Source organism: Gopherus flavomarginatus, chromosome 19, assembly GCF_025201925.1.
Source record: "Gopherus flavomarginatus isolate rGopFla2 chromosome 19, rGopFla2.mat.asm, whole genome shotgun sequence".
NCBI classification, from domain to species: domain Eukaryota; kingdom Metazoa; phylum Chordata; order Testudines; family Testudinidae; genus Gopherus; species Gopherus flavomarginatus.
Genome location: NC_066635.1, coordinates 6,639,015 through 6,653,045, shown reverse-complemented (window position 1 = coordinate 6,653,045; position 14,031 = coordinate 6,639,015). Strand labels below are relative to the sequence as shown.

The 14,031-nt window shown below is 54.2% G+C and overlaps 1 protein-coding gene across 5 annotated transcripts in view; it reads right to left on the bottom strand.

Annotated features, from left to right (window-relative positions):
- Positions 1 to 4,239: 4,239 nt before the first annotated feature.
- Positions 4,240 to 14,031, bottom strand: part of DTX2 (deltex E3 ubiquitin ligase 2) — a 68,028-nt gene continuing 58,236 nt past the window's right edge. For 2 of the 5 annotated variants that reach the window (XM_050929111.1, XM_050929115.1), the window contains 6 exons: positions 10,821 to 10,865; positions 8,725 to 8,795; positions 6,497 to 6,655; positions 6,181 to 6,342; positions 5,909 to 5,998; positions 4,240 to 5,002 (listed from right to left, as the gene is read on the bottom strand). In XM_050929111.1, the coding sequence (XP_050785068.1) occupies positions 4,778 to 5,002; positions 5,909 to 5,998; positions 6,181 to 6,342; positions 6,497 to 6,655; positions 8,725 to 8,795; positions 10,821 to 10,865 (752 nt within the window). In that variant the 3' untranslated portion in view covers positions 4,240 to 4,777. Of the gene's footprint in view, positions 5,003 to 5,908; positions 5,999 to 6,180; positions 6,343 to 6,496; positions 6,656 to 8,724; positions 8,796 to 10,820; positions 10,908 to 14,031 lie in introns of all 5 variants that reach the window. The other 3 variants (XM_050929112.1, XM_050929116.1, XM_050929114.1) reach the window with 2 other exon arrangements.

The following is a 14,031-nucleotide window of genomic DNA, read 5'->3' as shown; positions in this document are numbered from 1 at the left end:
GCGTCCAACCCCCCTTTATCTGCCAGTGGTGCTGCTCCAGTCCGGGGCCCCCATCCTGGCCTGCTAATGCAGCGTGCTAATAACTTGCCTCATTCCCTGCTATCATTGGTCTCCCCCGGCTTTGCAGGGAAGGTTTGGGGTCAGTTCTTATTGTATTCAAGCCGCCTCTTGTGCCCTCGGCTGGGCTCTGGGTGCAGGGTGCTCAGAAAGGCTGCCGCGGCTGTAGGAGGAGATCGTGCTGTGTTTGCAAACACTGCCTGTGCGGTTATGAATTGGCCCTTCACTGCCCAAGGCTCCGATCCCCCAGCTTCAGAACACTGCGGCCAACAGGGGCCTGGCCGGTCTGTTAGATGATAAGCGCCTCAGGGCAGAGACTGTCCACTGTTCTGGGCACGTACAGCACGTGGCCCAACGGGGCTGGGGCCAGAGGTGCTGCCGATACACCAATAATTAATAAAACCGAGTCACCTCCAGCATTAAAGAAACACAATCCCCCCTCTGCCGGTTCCGCTCCCTTGTAAGCAGCATCATAAGGCCTCTGGGTTCTAGCGCAGTGGGCCCCGAGTCCCAGCGAGAGCCCCAGGGGCGATCTGCAGAACCCCACCATGTTCCGGTCAAAGACAACGCGAGCCATTTGCAAAGGAGGAAGCCCAGGGCGAATGGAAATGCAGCGGCTGCGTGTAAGAGGGACTCTGCTACGGCCAGACAAAAGACAATGGGAGGTTTCGGTCAGGCCTGTCCTGCCACATTACAAGAGCTCCTCTGCTGTCCTCACCCCTCTCCCTCTGGCCATGCGTCTGCTTTCACCTCAGACAGGTACTGCAGCACTGGAGTTCCTCTGCTTTGCCCTCCCACCAGCTCAGACCTACGCTGAGGGAGTTAATCGCTTATCTCCCCCGCGCTGGGTTCCCCAGCTCAGACCCGTCCTGCAGCATTACACGAGTGCCTGGCCGTCCTCATCTCCCATTCGGAGGCAGGGCAGGATCCCCATTTTACAGACAGGGGAAACTGAAGCACCAAACTCCCTCCCGAGCAGCTCTGTTCGCGTTGGTTCAGCCCTGAGCGAAGGCTGCTGTAGCATCAGTGCTCAGCAGGGGTTAAACAGCACCTGAGCCTTTCATGTGGGCTCCCTCCACTAGCATCTGGCTGCACAATGTCCAGTGGAGGCCCGCCCCACACTGAGCAGGTTGGGGAGAGCCCCCAGGCTGATCCACACATGCTAAATACCGTCTCATTCATGCACAGTATCCCAGAGCACGGCTGGAAGCCCAAGATGCCGTCACCACGCTAATTATTGACCCAGTTGGTCTCACAAGGAAAGGATCGTCTACAGGGTCGTCACCTTGCCCAGAGGTGCTGCGGCTGGATGAGCTCTCCCCGGGTTTCCGTTCCTTAGTGAGCTAGGTGCTATTCCCCTGCGGCCAAGGACCTGCTCTGCGAACGTGGCCAAGTTGCTGGCCCTGGTCTGTGCCTCAGTTTCCCCAGTTGTAAAGCAGGGAGGACGCTGGTGCCCTCCTCTGTAAAGCACTTTGACATCTATGGGTGAGAAATGCCACAGTGTCACTGTCCTCAGGGGATCGGACAGGCCCCTGCTGTGCTGTTCTGTTTCTCTTCCCTCTTCCAGCTGAGGACTTCTGCCCCTTGAGAAAGATTTTACTCTGGCCTTAGCCCATCTCAGCAGATTTGTGCAAGCTCTGTGGTGTGACAGGAGCAGAAGGGACTCCAGTCGCTCTCCTCTCTTGACTCGGTCCCTAGCAGCTGCCCCTCAACCCCTGTGACAACCTTCAGGAGCCCCACAGCCAAGTCACCCCCTGCCGCCCGGTCTCTGCTGCCAGCGATCTCTCCAGCACAGAGGTGGAGTGTATGCCAGGGAATCACATTGGTTTCATCTCTGCTATGCTCGTCCCATGCTGATCCCAGAGCAGGGCAGGGAGCCAAGGAGGAACCTGGTAGGGGGAAGGAGGGACAGGGCTGGCTCCAGCTATCATTCCCTCTTCCCCCCACAAATCCCTTCCCTTCTCCATAACGCCCCCCCTAGCAGCACCCTCATAATCCAGTCGTGATGGTGCAAGGACTGGGCAGGGCTCTAAGGGTTAACATGGGTCCTCTCACTCAGTTAACCCAGTAAAGAGGCAGGATGTGAGCAAGACCCTTGGCGTCAGTAATGCCTGAAGCCCCGGTCCCGCAACCACTTACACACAGCTCAGCTGAGCTCAGGCGTTGTCCCGTAACTGGCTCAGGCCAATGCTTCATCTTGCTCACTCTCCTGTCTGGGATCACTCACACGCTCCAGGGTAAGCACAGGCACGGCTGCAGGCGTGGGGTACTCGCCAAGCCAGGAGGAAACAGGTTAAGAGCTGGATCACCTCTGAGCTAAGCTGCCCTGGGCCTATCCCCAACTCTCACAGAATCCAGGAGCCATCATCTGGGAGGAGACGTCAGTCGCATTGCGGTAGCAGCGAGGAGGCCCAGTTGTGGACGGTGCTAGGCCCTGTACAAACACAGAGCAAATTGCTTATCGTCCCCTGCCTCCTCCACCCCCGCCTCATTTGTTCAAACAATTGCCGGGAGCCTGCTGCACTCAGAGGATGAACACCAACCCTCGCTTGGCTGCATCCTGATGCCACTATGGGGACAAGAGGTTGGAACAAACCATGCAGCACCTGGTGAAGTTGCTGCTTGGTTAGTTCCTTGTTCCCTCACACTGACCTTTTGGAACTCCCCCAGCGTGTTTGTACCGAAATGGGCCACCCTGTTGCCTGGCCCTGGTTTGCTGCTTCCCTCTCCCTGGCGTCCTTTCGCCACATTCCTCCAAACTGGTCTCCGCTAAAATTCAAACCGAGCTAAGACCAATGGCCCAGAGGTAGTTAGACACCTGGCCCCATTAATTGCAAAGGGAGCGAGGCACCTAAATATCTCTGAGTATCTGGGCCATCCACACTACTGGGTGGCCTGGGTTTAGTTACATTGGTTTCGAAACCAATGTAGTTAGATTGGTGCAACTTTTGGGTGTGGAGCCGTGCACAGGCTCCCGCCCGGACACGAAAACCAGCACCAATCAACGTAAGCAAGGCCATGTCTACCCAGCCACTGCCATCGACTTTGTCTCGCCGCCTCCTGGGAAGGTGGAGTTAAGTGACATTTTAGTGTAGACACAGTTAGGTTGATGTGAGCTGTCTTGCATTGACCTATCTTGTGTAGACCAGAGCTTAGCCTCACTAACTTGACAAAGCCCTGGCTGGGATGATTTAGTTGGGGTTGGTCTTGGTCCTGCTTTGAGCAGGGGGTTGGACTAGACCTCCTGAGGTCCCTTTCAACCCTGATATTCCATGGTTCTAACTTACTCCTGCCTGGAAGGGAAGACACTTGCCCCTCCTCAATTAACACTTTAATGTCTGCCCGGCCCCCCTGCTGGAGTTGAAGGGAGGACTCAGGGAGGGCTAACGACAGCAGAGCATGCCTCAGTAATCCCTCTAAGTGCCAGCACGTCCCATCTTTTGATCACTGTTGAGTGTTTCACCTAGTCTGGAGTGCCAGGCCACTTCAAGCCAGTGTTCAGGGCACTGCATCACTCCTTGAGGGCTCAGGCTGTGCTTAGCTTCATACCTCCCTTCCTACCCAAGTTTAGAGCCTGCTAAGTTCTTTATGCAGGGGCAGGGCCCCTGGTTTTGTTCAGCCAGAAGCTGCAGTTGGGGAGGGGTTTTCTGGCTGTCACCTGCTAACCTGTCTCACCTGGGGACTGCTGCTGCTGGGTCTCAGCTCCTGTTGGACAGCTCTGTAATGCTGTAGGATGGCATCTGAGGAGGGTGGGGAATTGACCACAGCCCCTAGACTCTGCTGCTGGGGAACGACGCCCTGCTCTCTCCTCGAGACCTGCGGCGCTATTTGCAAAGCCTCAGCCAGGAAAGGCACAGCTTGCATTGTGCAGCAGACCACCTCACTACTCCTAATTCGACAACAGCACCCCAATGACTAGGGACACAGGGCCCATCCACGGACCCCAGGAACCATCCTTCCCCCTGGCAGGATTGCTTCTGCTGTATCCCTGCCACACTGGGTCACACCTGATGGAGAAAGCCCTGCTGAGGCAGGACAGGTGGCCACCACCATCTTTAGCAGAAGAACAGTAGGTCTGGCTCTCTCCAGCATTAGCCAAACTCCAGTGAAGGACCATGTATCAGAACAAAAAAAGACTAAAGTATCAGACACACGAGATTCCTTCAAGGCTAACGACAACTCTCCATAGCAATGCAGTGTTTATTAGGAGTACAGCACATGTATTAAATCAGCTACCCGGGGAGAAGGGGGAGAAAGGATGCACTCGGCAGTGTCTGAGCAGTGCTCCCGTGCATTAGCCAGATGAGTACGGACATTACTGGCCACTCGTTGCTGATCCAGAGCCAGCAAGAGGTCCCTCTACGCAGCGAGGGAGCAGGACTGGGACTTCCCAAGTGCTTCGAAAGTACACAGAAGCGAGTTGATCGGCCACCTAGGGAAGATATTCCAAGCATGCCCTGGCTGCAGCAGGAGCGCTCCGGTGTCACACCCGAGACCCCAACATCAGGACCCTTTGCTTATACAAAAATAACCTGCTCTCCAGAAAACAGCCTGTACAGAGCACGTGACTCCCAAATACCGTGTTATTGCTCAGAACACAAGTGATAAGGGACAGGAACTTAAGGCATCAGGGATAAGTGCACTAGCCGCCTGCCAGAGGCTGGGATAGGCATGCGCTGTGCGTTGCACAGACGCGACGCGGAGCTGGGACAGAGGCGAGTTACTGTCTCAAGCAGGCCTCGGTGACGCCCTGAGCTGCCAGCTCCGCCAGCACATTGTCCAGGTAGTTGGGGTCGGGGTAACCGTGGCCGCTGAGATTGGTGTCCATCTCCGTCTTGTGGTGGATCTCGTTCCATACTACCGTGTTGCTCTCGCCGGTCGTGCTGGAAGTGCCCACGGTGAAAATCAGGCGCCTCTTCCAGGCCACCCTCAATAGATCCAGGACCTAGAGACGGCAAAGGGGAAAGCTCGATTATCCACCCAAGTCCAGAGCCGATTTCCCCTCCCTGCAGTTCCCTGCTTTCCCAGGCTCAATGGCCACATGGTGGGAACGCTGCCCAAGTGGTGAAGGCAGCATTGCCTAGTGGTTGGGGCAACAGGCTGCAAGTCAGGAGCTCTATTCCTGACCTAGCTGGCGCAGATCACTTCCCCTCTCTGGTCCTGAGTTTCCTGGCTGTACAGTGTGGGGGAAATAACACTTAACCCCTTTCGCCTAAGGATTTCAAAGCACTCTGCAAAGGTGGGTAAGTATCAGTATTAATGACCCGCAGCACCAGCAGACCGACTTCCTTCCCTCCCAGAGAGGCAGGAGATGCAAGCCCTGCTCCCTCTGGATCTATGCAATATCCTCCTAATCCATCCCTGGTATGGGTACAAGCTGGCGCCAATGGCTTCCAGTGCCTTTCCCCTCCTCCAAAAACATGGCATTAAACCAAGGAGATGTGGAGATTCCACAGCCTCCCTTATCAATCTGCTCCATTTACCCAACTGTCCTTGCAGTTACCAAAGGGACCCACCTTGCCAGGTACCGAGTGCCAACACTCACTTAACTCAGTGGAAGTCCAAGGCACTCAGCTCCTTGCAGAAAACCCTGCCTGATTGTAGGAGGCATGAAGTATGTGCTCGTGCTCCAGGCAGAGGACGCACCAGCCACGGACTAAGATTGCAAGTCACTTGTGGTTTGCCAACTTAAGAGCCACCACGTGAATTCAGTTACTGCACAGACGGGGAGTGAGCGCGTGGTTCTTGTAAGACTTCAAGTAAGTCCATTCAGCCCCACTGGAAAAAGACCAGACTCAGGTCAAGCGGCAGTTACTGGCGAAGTCATCACTTGGATCAGAACTTTCATTACCTTTCTGCCCTTCTCATTATCGGGAAGGTAACAGTACCGGGGAAAGCCTCTGGCTGTGTATGGCATCCCTGGATTGGGGTGCTCCGGCCCCTGCAACAGATAGAGGCAATCAATCAATCCTGTACCAACGCCGGCTCCTTTAGCTCACGGTCTGTGTACTAGGCACATGACGACAGACCCTGGGTGTCTCAGTCATGGAGCAGGGCCTGGGTGCTGTTCAGACAGAACCGGAGACAGTCGCTGCCCCGAGGGGCTTATGGCTGCCTGCATACCTGAATTCCCTTGCTAATGGAGTACACGATCTGTATCGTCCCGCAGTCCTGGTGGCCGGGAAGGGATTGAGTGAAAGTTGAAACCTCCATCTTCCCTTTCGGCTGGGTGCCTGTCTTTTCGCCATAGATGGTTTTACAGGAGGGGCACTGCAGGCTGCCATCCTGTGGGTGAAAAGGGTCACCGTCAGCAGGATTTCACGACACTCGTGAAGACACTGGCACTAGTATCTGTATTGCCGTCCTGGGCCCTACTCATGGGGCAGGACCCCGCCGCGCTAGGTCTCGTAGGGAAGAGTGGGTCAGGCCGGTGCAGTACCTTGTTCCCATTGGCATACATGGCCAGCACGCAGAGCAGGTGGAAAGCGTGCTGGCATTTGGTCAGTTGCCCCACCGCTTCCGGCTTGATTGTCTTGCACTCACAGGCATCACTGTAGCCAGACGGTGATGCCAGCTTTTCCATACAGATGATACAGTCCTTGAAACAGAGCAAGGAGAGACGCCATTTACCGTCAGCATCGGGCTGCATTCAACATTAGTTCTGTTGATGCATCAGCTTGCCAGACAGACTATTTAAAATTAGTCTTCAGTGGCATTAAAAACCCCCTTTGAAGTCTGAGGAAGTCCCTGTCCCCCCACCCCCAAGCTTTTACCTGTTGGGAAAACACTGATTCTTCCAGTTTATTTGACTTGCCGATCAGTGTGATCTCTAGAGATCTGTTCCTATAATCTCATTAAAAAAAGGTATTTCTACACCACTTCCCATCCTGAAGGATCCCAAAGTCCTATACAGTAACTCCCCACTTAATGTCCTCTCGCTTAATGTTGTATCGATCTTACGTCTCTGCTACATTACAGAACATGCTCGTTGAAAGTTGGGCAATGCTCCGCTATGACGTCATTTGGCTGCCTGCTTTGTCCACAGCTGGCAGCCCCCACGCCAGCTCTCTATGCCCCCCCAGCACCTCCCACCCGCCAGCAGACCCTGCGGATCAGTGCCTTCCTCCTCCTCCCCCCACCTCCTGCCAGCAATCAGCTGGTTTGTGGAGTTCAGGAGGCAGGTGAGGGAGGGAGGCTGCGTGCTGCTTCCTCGCTCCTCCCCCAGCCTCCTGAACGCCACAAGACAACTGATTGCTGCATGCAGGAGGTGGGGTGAGGCGCTGATCTGCAGGGTCCGCTAGCAGGTGGGAGGCTCTGCGGGGTGGGGTGGGGGGATGTATGGGAGCTGGTAGGGGGGTTGCCAGCCTGTTTAATACCGGTTTTAAATTGCTTGTTTAAAATGTACATAATGTCTTCTGTCTGGCAAAAAAAAAAATAATTTCCTGGAACCTAACCCCCCCACTTCCCCCATTTACATTAATTCTTATGGGGAAATTGGATTCACTTAACATCATTTTGCTTAAAGTGGCATTTTCAGGAACAGGACGACAATGTTAAGTGAGGAGTTACTGTACCTACACCCTGAAATCCTAACCTCTGGCTTAGAGGCCAGCAACTAACAAGTGAATGGCCAAGCGGGGCTAGCATCGGAAGTTTACACCCTGGAGTTTTTGGTGAAAGGTGGAGGGACGAGACGGTTTTCGTAGATACGGGAGGAGAGCGCCCTGGAAAGCTGGGCCAGCCCAATCTGGGAGTGGGGTTCGCTAGTCTGGTCTCTGTCTGAGAGCAGCGTACTCGCTTACAGATTAGAAGAAGCCAAACCTCTTTGCACTTGAGGATTAGGCTAAATAAGGAGGCAGCCTTGTAAAACTTCCTATCTCGAGTAGCAGCGTATATCCCTCCTCAGAGCTCCTGGAGCCAAAGCGGACTCAGGGGCACTGAAATGTATTTTGTCAGCTGCTGAGCAAGGCAGTTCCCCCCCCCGTGAGATCTCCGTAGGCAACACACATTTGAGCTGCAAATATTCTGCTGGGAGGTCCCATTGCAGCTGCCTCCTCCAAGCATTAGAGTCTGCACACGGGACCCTCTAAATACATGTCCCAGCCTTTGGGGACACTTTTACCAGTCTAAGGTCCCAAGTCAGCATCCACCACTGCCTCCCATTTGTTTGGGTGCTTCCCAACAGACAGGGAAGTTTGGGTTGCTTCAAACTCTGGCTGTGCTGGAGTCTGGAGACACTCCAGTTCACACACCCACCAGAAAGGCAGAGAGCAGTGGTGTCCCAGGGCAGGAACAGGGACCCTGGAGCGTCACTGACATGCATTGTTAGGTATGGTCTGAGAGCTCAAGGCAGCGTACAGGCCTTGCAGATACAAGATATTCCAACCAACAGGCCTTTTCACCTAGTGCTGACAAGACCATTAACAGGGGGTCCATTGGGAAGTCATCTGTGGGCCAGATCCTCAGCTGGTGTGTGTGAACGTAGCGTCCGTGAAGCGATCAGCTGAGGATCTGGAGAACAGGCTAAAGAACTGTATAGGTTTCACACGAGCCTTTCCCGATATGCAGTAAGGCAGCCTCTTATCCAGCCCACAACTGCTTTCTTTTCTTCCGTTCTTCCCTCTTTGGGGGGTGTGGTCAGAGACTCCTCTGAGTCCTCGCACTCACCTCATCAGCGGGGGCTCCTCTCAGCTCTTCCAAGTATTTCCTCACCACCTGCTCATGCTCGCTTGGGCTCACTGAAGAAAGAGAGGGAAGAAGAGAAAAAAAAAGCCCATCGGGAAATAAACATGAGCGAGAGGCGGCTAAGGAGAGAGGAGAGCAAAGCAGGGCAGGCCAGCCTGCCGAGGAAAACGGTTAAGGGTTAGAGTTGGAGCAAGTTAGTTCAGCAGGGGCCATTGTGACTGGTCGGCGCTACTCTGCTACAGTGCTCAGGTGCTACGGGTGCAGGAAATGTGTCGATTTTAAGGCCAAAAAAGGGACCAGTGCTCACACGTCCTGCAAAACACAGGCCAGAAAATGTCTCTCGGTAAATGCCAAAGAGAGAAAGAATCAGGTCGTAAAAGCTACCACTGCACGGGGTTAACAGCCGCTGCTCCATCTGAAGTCAATGGGAGCTGCGGACGCTCAGTCAATCTGAAGCAGACCTCAGGACCCTCTTTAGTCTGCCGACACTTGGCTGTCCTATGCCCGCCCCTCATACTAGACACTGCCACCTTTCAAAGACCAGTATTTTGCTGCCGTGTCTCAGAACCAGGCTCAAGAACCATACACACTGCAACGATGGAAGAGTGCCATAGATCCTACATCACTGGGACACATACGGTCTGAAAACCATTATCTAGATGCACTAGTGCTCTCATCCCAAAGCGAGCCAGGCAAAAATCTTAAGTGAAGACACAACCAAGATCAGACCCAGCACTTGTCAAGGTGTTCTCCTTATGTCATGAAGCAGCATGAGAGTGCAATAAGCATCACTGCTGGATGCTGTATTCCTAGCAGGAAAGCAAACACTTCCTTGGAAAGAAAAGGGCCTTTCTTGTGAACACCTCATGGCTGATCTTGGCCAGCACCTCCCACGGAACACAAGTCATTGGGGTTTCTAAAATAAGCGGGTTTCTTAATACAATGAAAGCAAGTCTCCAGAATTACTAACTGGGCAGAGGCCCGGATCCACAAAGGTGTTGAGGCATCCCACTGATTTCATGTAAGTTGTGCCTAGGTACCTCTGAGGAGCAGGGCCTGAAATCCTTATATTCACCTGAGTTCTCCCCAAGCTGAGAGCCAGTGCAAGCATGTACGCCCCACTGTAGTCCCAGGGCTTGCCCTTCAGCACAGGAATGGATTTTCCCCCTGCTGGTACCTCAGGGTATCCTTCCCTCTCCTCCCCACCCACCATCCTACCCGGACTCTGGTCTAGGATCACCCCGGGGCTGGGGAGGTACAGCGCTTTCACTGAGCTCAGCTATGTGGCAGAGAACCTGTAGTGCCACAATGGTGGACACTGGTCTATGAGGCTCTGAATGGAGACTTCTAGCCCCTCTCAGGTAGGACATCAAACAGCTGTCAAAGACCAACTTCCTGCCAGTCCTGGCATGGGCCATGGGGCTAGCTGCTCCTGACCAGCATGGTTAGGGTGGCATTTCACCACACTTCTTCCCACAGGTGAAAAGCCCCCTGGAGGCTCCCCCACTCCTGCCCTGAAACATGGGGAGAAGGAGGAAGAATCCCGTCATGGCCCTGACCCAGCCCATGTGTAGGAAGAGAATGAACTCGTCCTCCCTTTGAGCCCAAGGAGATGGGATAAATCACTCCCTCCCCCAATGGCAATGGCCCCCCCAAACATGCACACAAAGCTCAGGTGGGATTTTGCAGACCACCCCGTGAGCTGCCTGCTGAATGGCAGCAGGGGCTGGGTTTGGCAGAGGGGCCTCGGGGCATCCATGCCCAGTGCCCCCTGAAATGCAATGAGAGCTGGCCAGCTCAGGGGTCCCCCTGCTCTAGCAGACACCCTGACCCTGCGATTCAGCACTCAGGGGTCATAAAGGACAAGGGGGCTCCATTAAGCAGCTCACTTGCCTTCCAAAAGGGTTAGACTGGGATTGGCTCCTTGTGGGACAGAGGCGCTCAGGAAGCCCCCACCACGCAGCTGGGAGCCAAGAACCTGTGATGGGTCAGACGAGCCAGGGCAAAGTGGGCTGGTGCCCCTTGCACTGTCACCAGGTGCCACGCGACCCAACGGCAGGGCAATAAAAGCTCCTTACCAGTAACCGTGTCCATCACAGACGCGATCAGGCTCTTCCACCAGCCTGTAAAGGGAAACATTTGCACAATCAACGTTATGACTCCACCTAGCAGAGGGCAAAAGAGAGGACTAGTCACTCCGCTGGTCTCGAGTGCTCGGCTACTCCCTCCCCACCCAGCCCTCCTGAAAAGCCAAACAGACCTACAGATGAGAGAGGGGCCGCAGGGGTGCAGGGTGGGGGAAGAGGAGTGCCACGACAAATGCTATTACCAGTCAGTAATTTTTCCTTGCCCCTTCTCCTCTTCCTCCATCCCAGCCAGCAAAGCTAGAGGGGCCTACAGGACCCAGCAAAGGCAGCTTGCAATGAGGAATTCAGGCCTACCACAAGGCAGAGGAGTTTCAGCGGCTGACGCTCCAGGCCTTTCCATCCAAGAGGACACCACGTTCTCAGTGTCCCTGGAAGGGCAGAACTGGCTCTCAGCGTCCCCTGGTCAGGTTTCCTCAGTTTACCACTCCAAAAGGCATTTCCCTAAGTGCCGCAAACACGCCCTGTGTGCCTCTTGTAGGGTCCTCAAGAGTGAAGGCTCATTAAGGCAGTTCCACCTGGGTGACCCTGTCTTCCAATTCTGTCACCCTGTTAACCCCACTGCTGTGGAGCAGGATGCAGGCTCCTGGGCTCAGGTGTGGCCAAGAGCAGTATTTCTAAAGGCAACTCAATAAACAACCCCATCACCGATGAACAGCCTAGGTTCCAGCACTCTCTCCGACAGCTCGGAAACGCTAACAGGAAAACACAGGAGTTACAACTTATTTTGGTCACTGAAGAGAGCAGTTGTGGTTACACAGGGATTGTGTCTGACAGGCACCATTCATGCAGTCACTTTTCAGAGTAGAAAGTAGTTTTACGAGGCAGACAGAGAGGACCATCCACTTTTATGCGAAGGTGACATTCCTTGATCAAGTGGGCAAAGGTTCTGCTGCCTCAGGTCCCTCCCTTCGCTCTGGATGTCGGACAAATTGGTCTCTTCAGTTCTCGAAGACCTGGTTTTGGGGCACAAAGAATTCCAGGGGCACTCGACAGCCAGCTTTCGCCCAGAAGACGTGGCCAGGTTCCAGGCTACATACTGATGAATAGGAACAGAGAAACGAATAACCCTTCTGGACAGTGAGAGGGGAGATGAAAAGCTACCTTGTCCAGTAAGAAAGATCAACGTGTAACAATTCCATTGCATCTGCCTTCCTAGATGAAGAAAGGGCTATTGAAAGGCTACTTTCTGAGGGCTAATTCTGACTTGCACTGGAGTCAACGGCTAAACTCCCACTAATATCAACGGGACCAAGATCCAGCCCAAGGCCTGTAGCTCCAGGGAAACCCGCCCCATCAAGACAAGAGACCTCCCCCCCCGCCCCTAGCCCTGCAGCAGAGTTATGCTAGCAACAAAGAGTTTCTAGCTGATGGCCTGGAACAGAGATTCCTAGATTTTAAGGGCCAGAAGGGGCCATGACTCTGCAGTCTGACCTCCTGAAGAGCACAGCATGGAGAACCTCACCCAGGGATAACTGCAGCAAGCCCATAACTTCAAATAAGCACAAGAAACTAAGGTCCAGGAGCCCCACTAGTACAAATGGCTGCTGTTTACACCCCCACAGTGCTAGTCCGCGAGAAGCCTGGTCTTAAGGAAACCCCACTGCACGTTGTGAGACGGGACTGGGCACCAAGAGCTCGGGCCTGTGCCAAGAAATCCCATCCTCATGCTGCCAGCCATCAGATTCCCTGCCGTAGAATGCTCAGGACGGGTGAAGAAGTGGGGGAGATCTTCCTGACTGACCTGACAAGTAGGCTCAGGGCCAGAAACCCATGATGGCCAGGGCCAGCCCGGGACTGATCAAATGGCAGGGGCCCTGCCTCAGTTTTCTTATTACTCTCTGAGCAGTAGGAGGTAGGAGGATGCTGTTCCCAAGGCCCTCACTCAGATAATGGCTCAAAGGGTCTGGCGAAGATGCTTAGCGTCTCTGCTCGGCCAGTACAGATGCAAGCTAGCTGGGCAGTTTCTGGGCTCATCCAGACCTTGACAAACTTAGCGCCCTCTCCAGGGGATCACAGACAGTCTCACAGACAGGAAGCAGTGGCTTGGCACAGCCACAAGAACTGGGGAATCCCACAGATTCCCCCCTTCAACTGTGGGTATAACTGCCTGTCTCAACAAGCCAGGACACAATGACCACATAGGGAAGCCTAGGTGGCCAGGCTAAAGCTCACGCTCCTACAAGGCTGAGACACCCCACAGAACCCTCAAAGGTCCTAACTGACAAAAGCAGCTCTAGGAGCTAGCACTTATCAGCTGGGCCTAGAGGAACCAGACACTCACCGCAGCACAAACTGATACCAAGATCCCCACTGTAGGCAGGTCTGTACCTGAGATGGCATCAGGAGCCTGTGAAACAGACACTTCAGATGATTTCAATACAAATAGCTCAGAGGTTCCTCACCAGAAGCCTGCCTGCGTTAAGGAGCCCTTTGACAGAAGCCTCTGCCCCACCCCGTAGATCACAGCTAGACCCAATTTTAGAGAGGAAGCTGTTTGCACTGCCCTTTGAGGGAGCTATTAAGAGGAAGAAGATTCACCTGTGGGAGAGGCCATCTCTGATTGGGGAGGAGCCATGGGAGATTATAGGAAGGAGTGTGTTTGGGGGAACAGACCAGAGATACTCAGAGAGGTGAGACTGTGAGTGAATTTAAACATTGTCCTTGTCTTAAATGATAACGCCACACCTGTATTCAGCCTTGCTGAGGGGAGCCGGGGCGGGACTGGCTCAGGGCGGGTTGTGTGGTGGAGCAAAGATAAGTTCGTTCCTCATGGATTTGGTCAATCAGGATCTTCATGAAGGTCCTAAAGACACCAACCCGAAGGTGGGGGACACGAGTGACCAGCTGCCAATCACTGGGCTACGTGGAGAGGGGTGAATACACATCCTTCGAATGAAGGAAACAAAAGTAATCCTTAGGGCGCCAACTTGGGCTCAGGAGACCTGGAGTCTATTCCCAGCTCCACCACAGCCCCATCTGTGTGACCCTGGGCAAGTTCCTAGCTCATTCTCGGAGTCCCTAACTCTTCCCCTCTCCCACAGACCTTTGGGCTCTCCGGGCTGAAAGGCTCTCTCGGTATGAAGGATTACTGTTCGGGGTCCGGATATTCTTGTGCAGGACGGCCCTGACCCCAAGTGCTGGT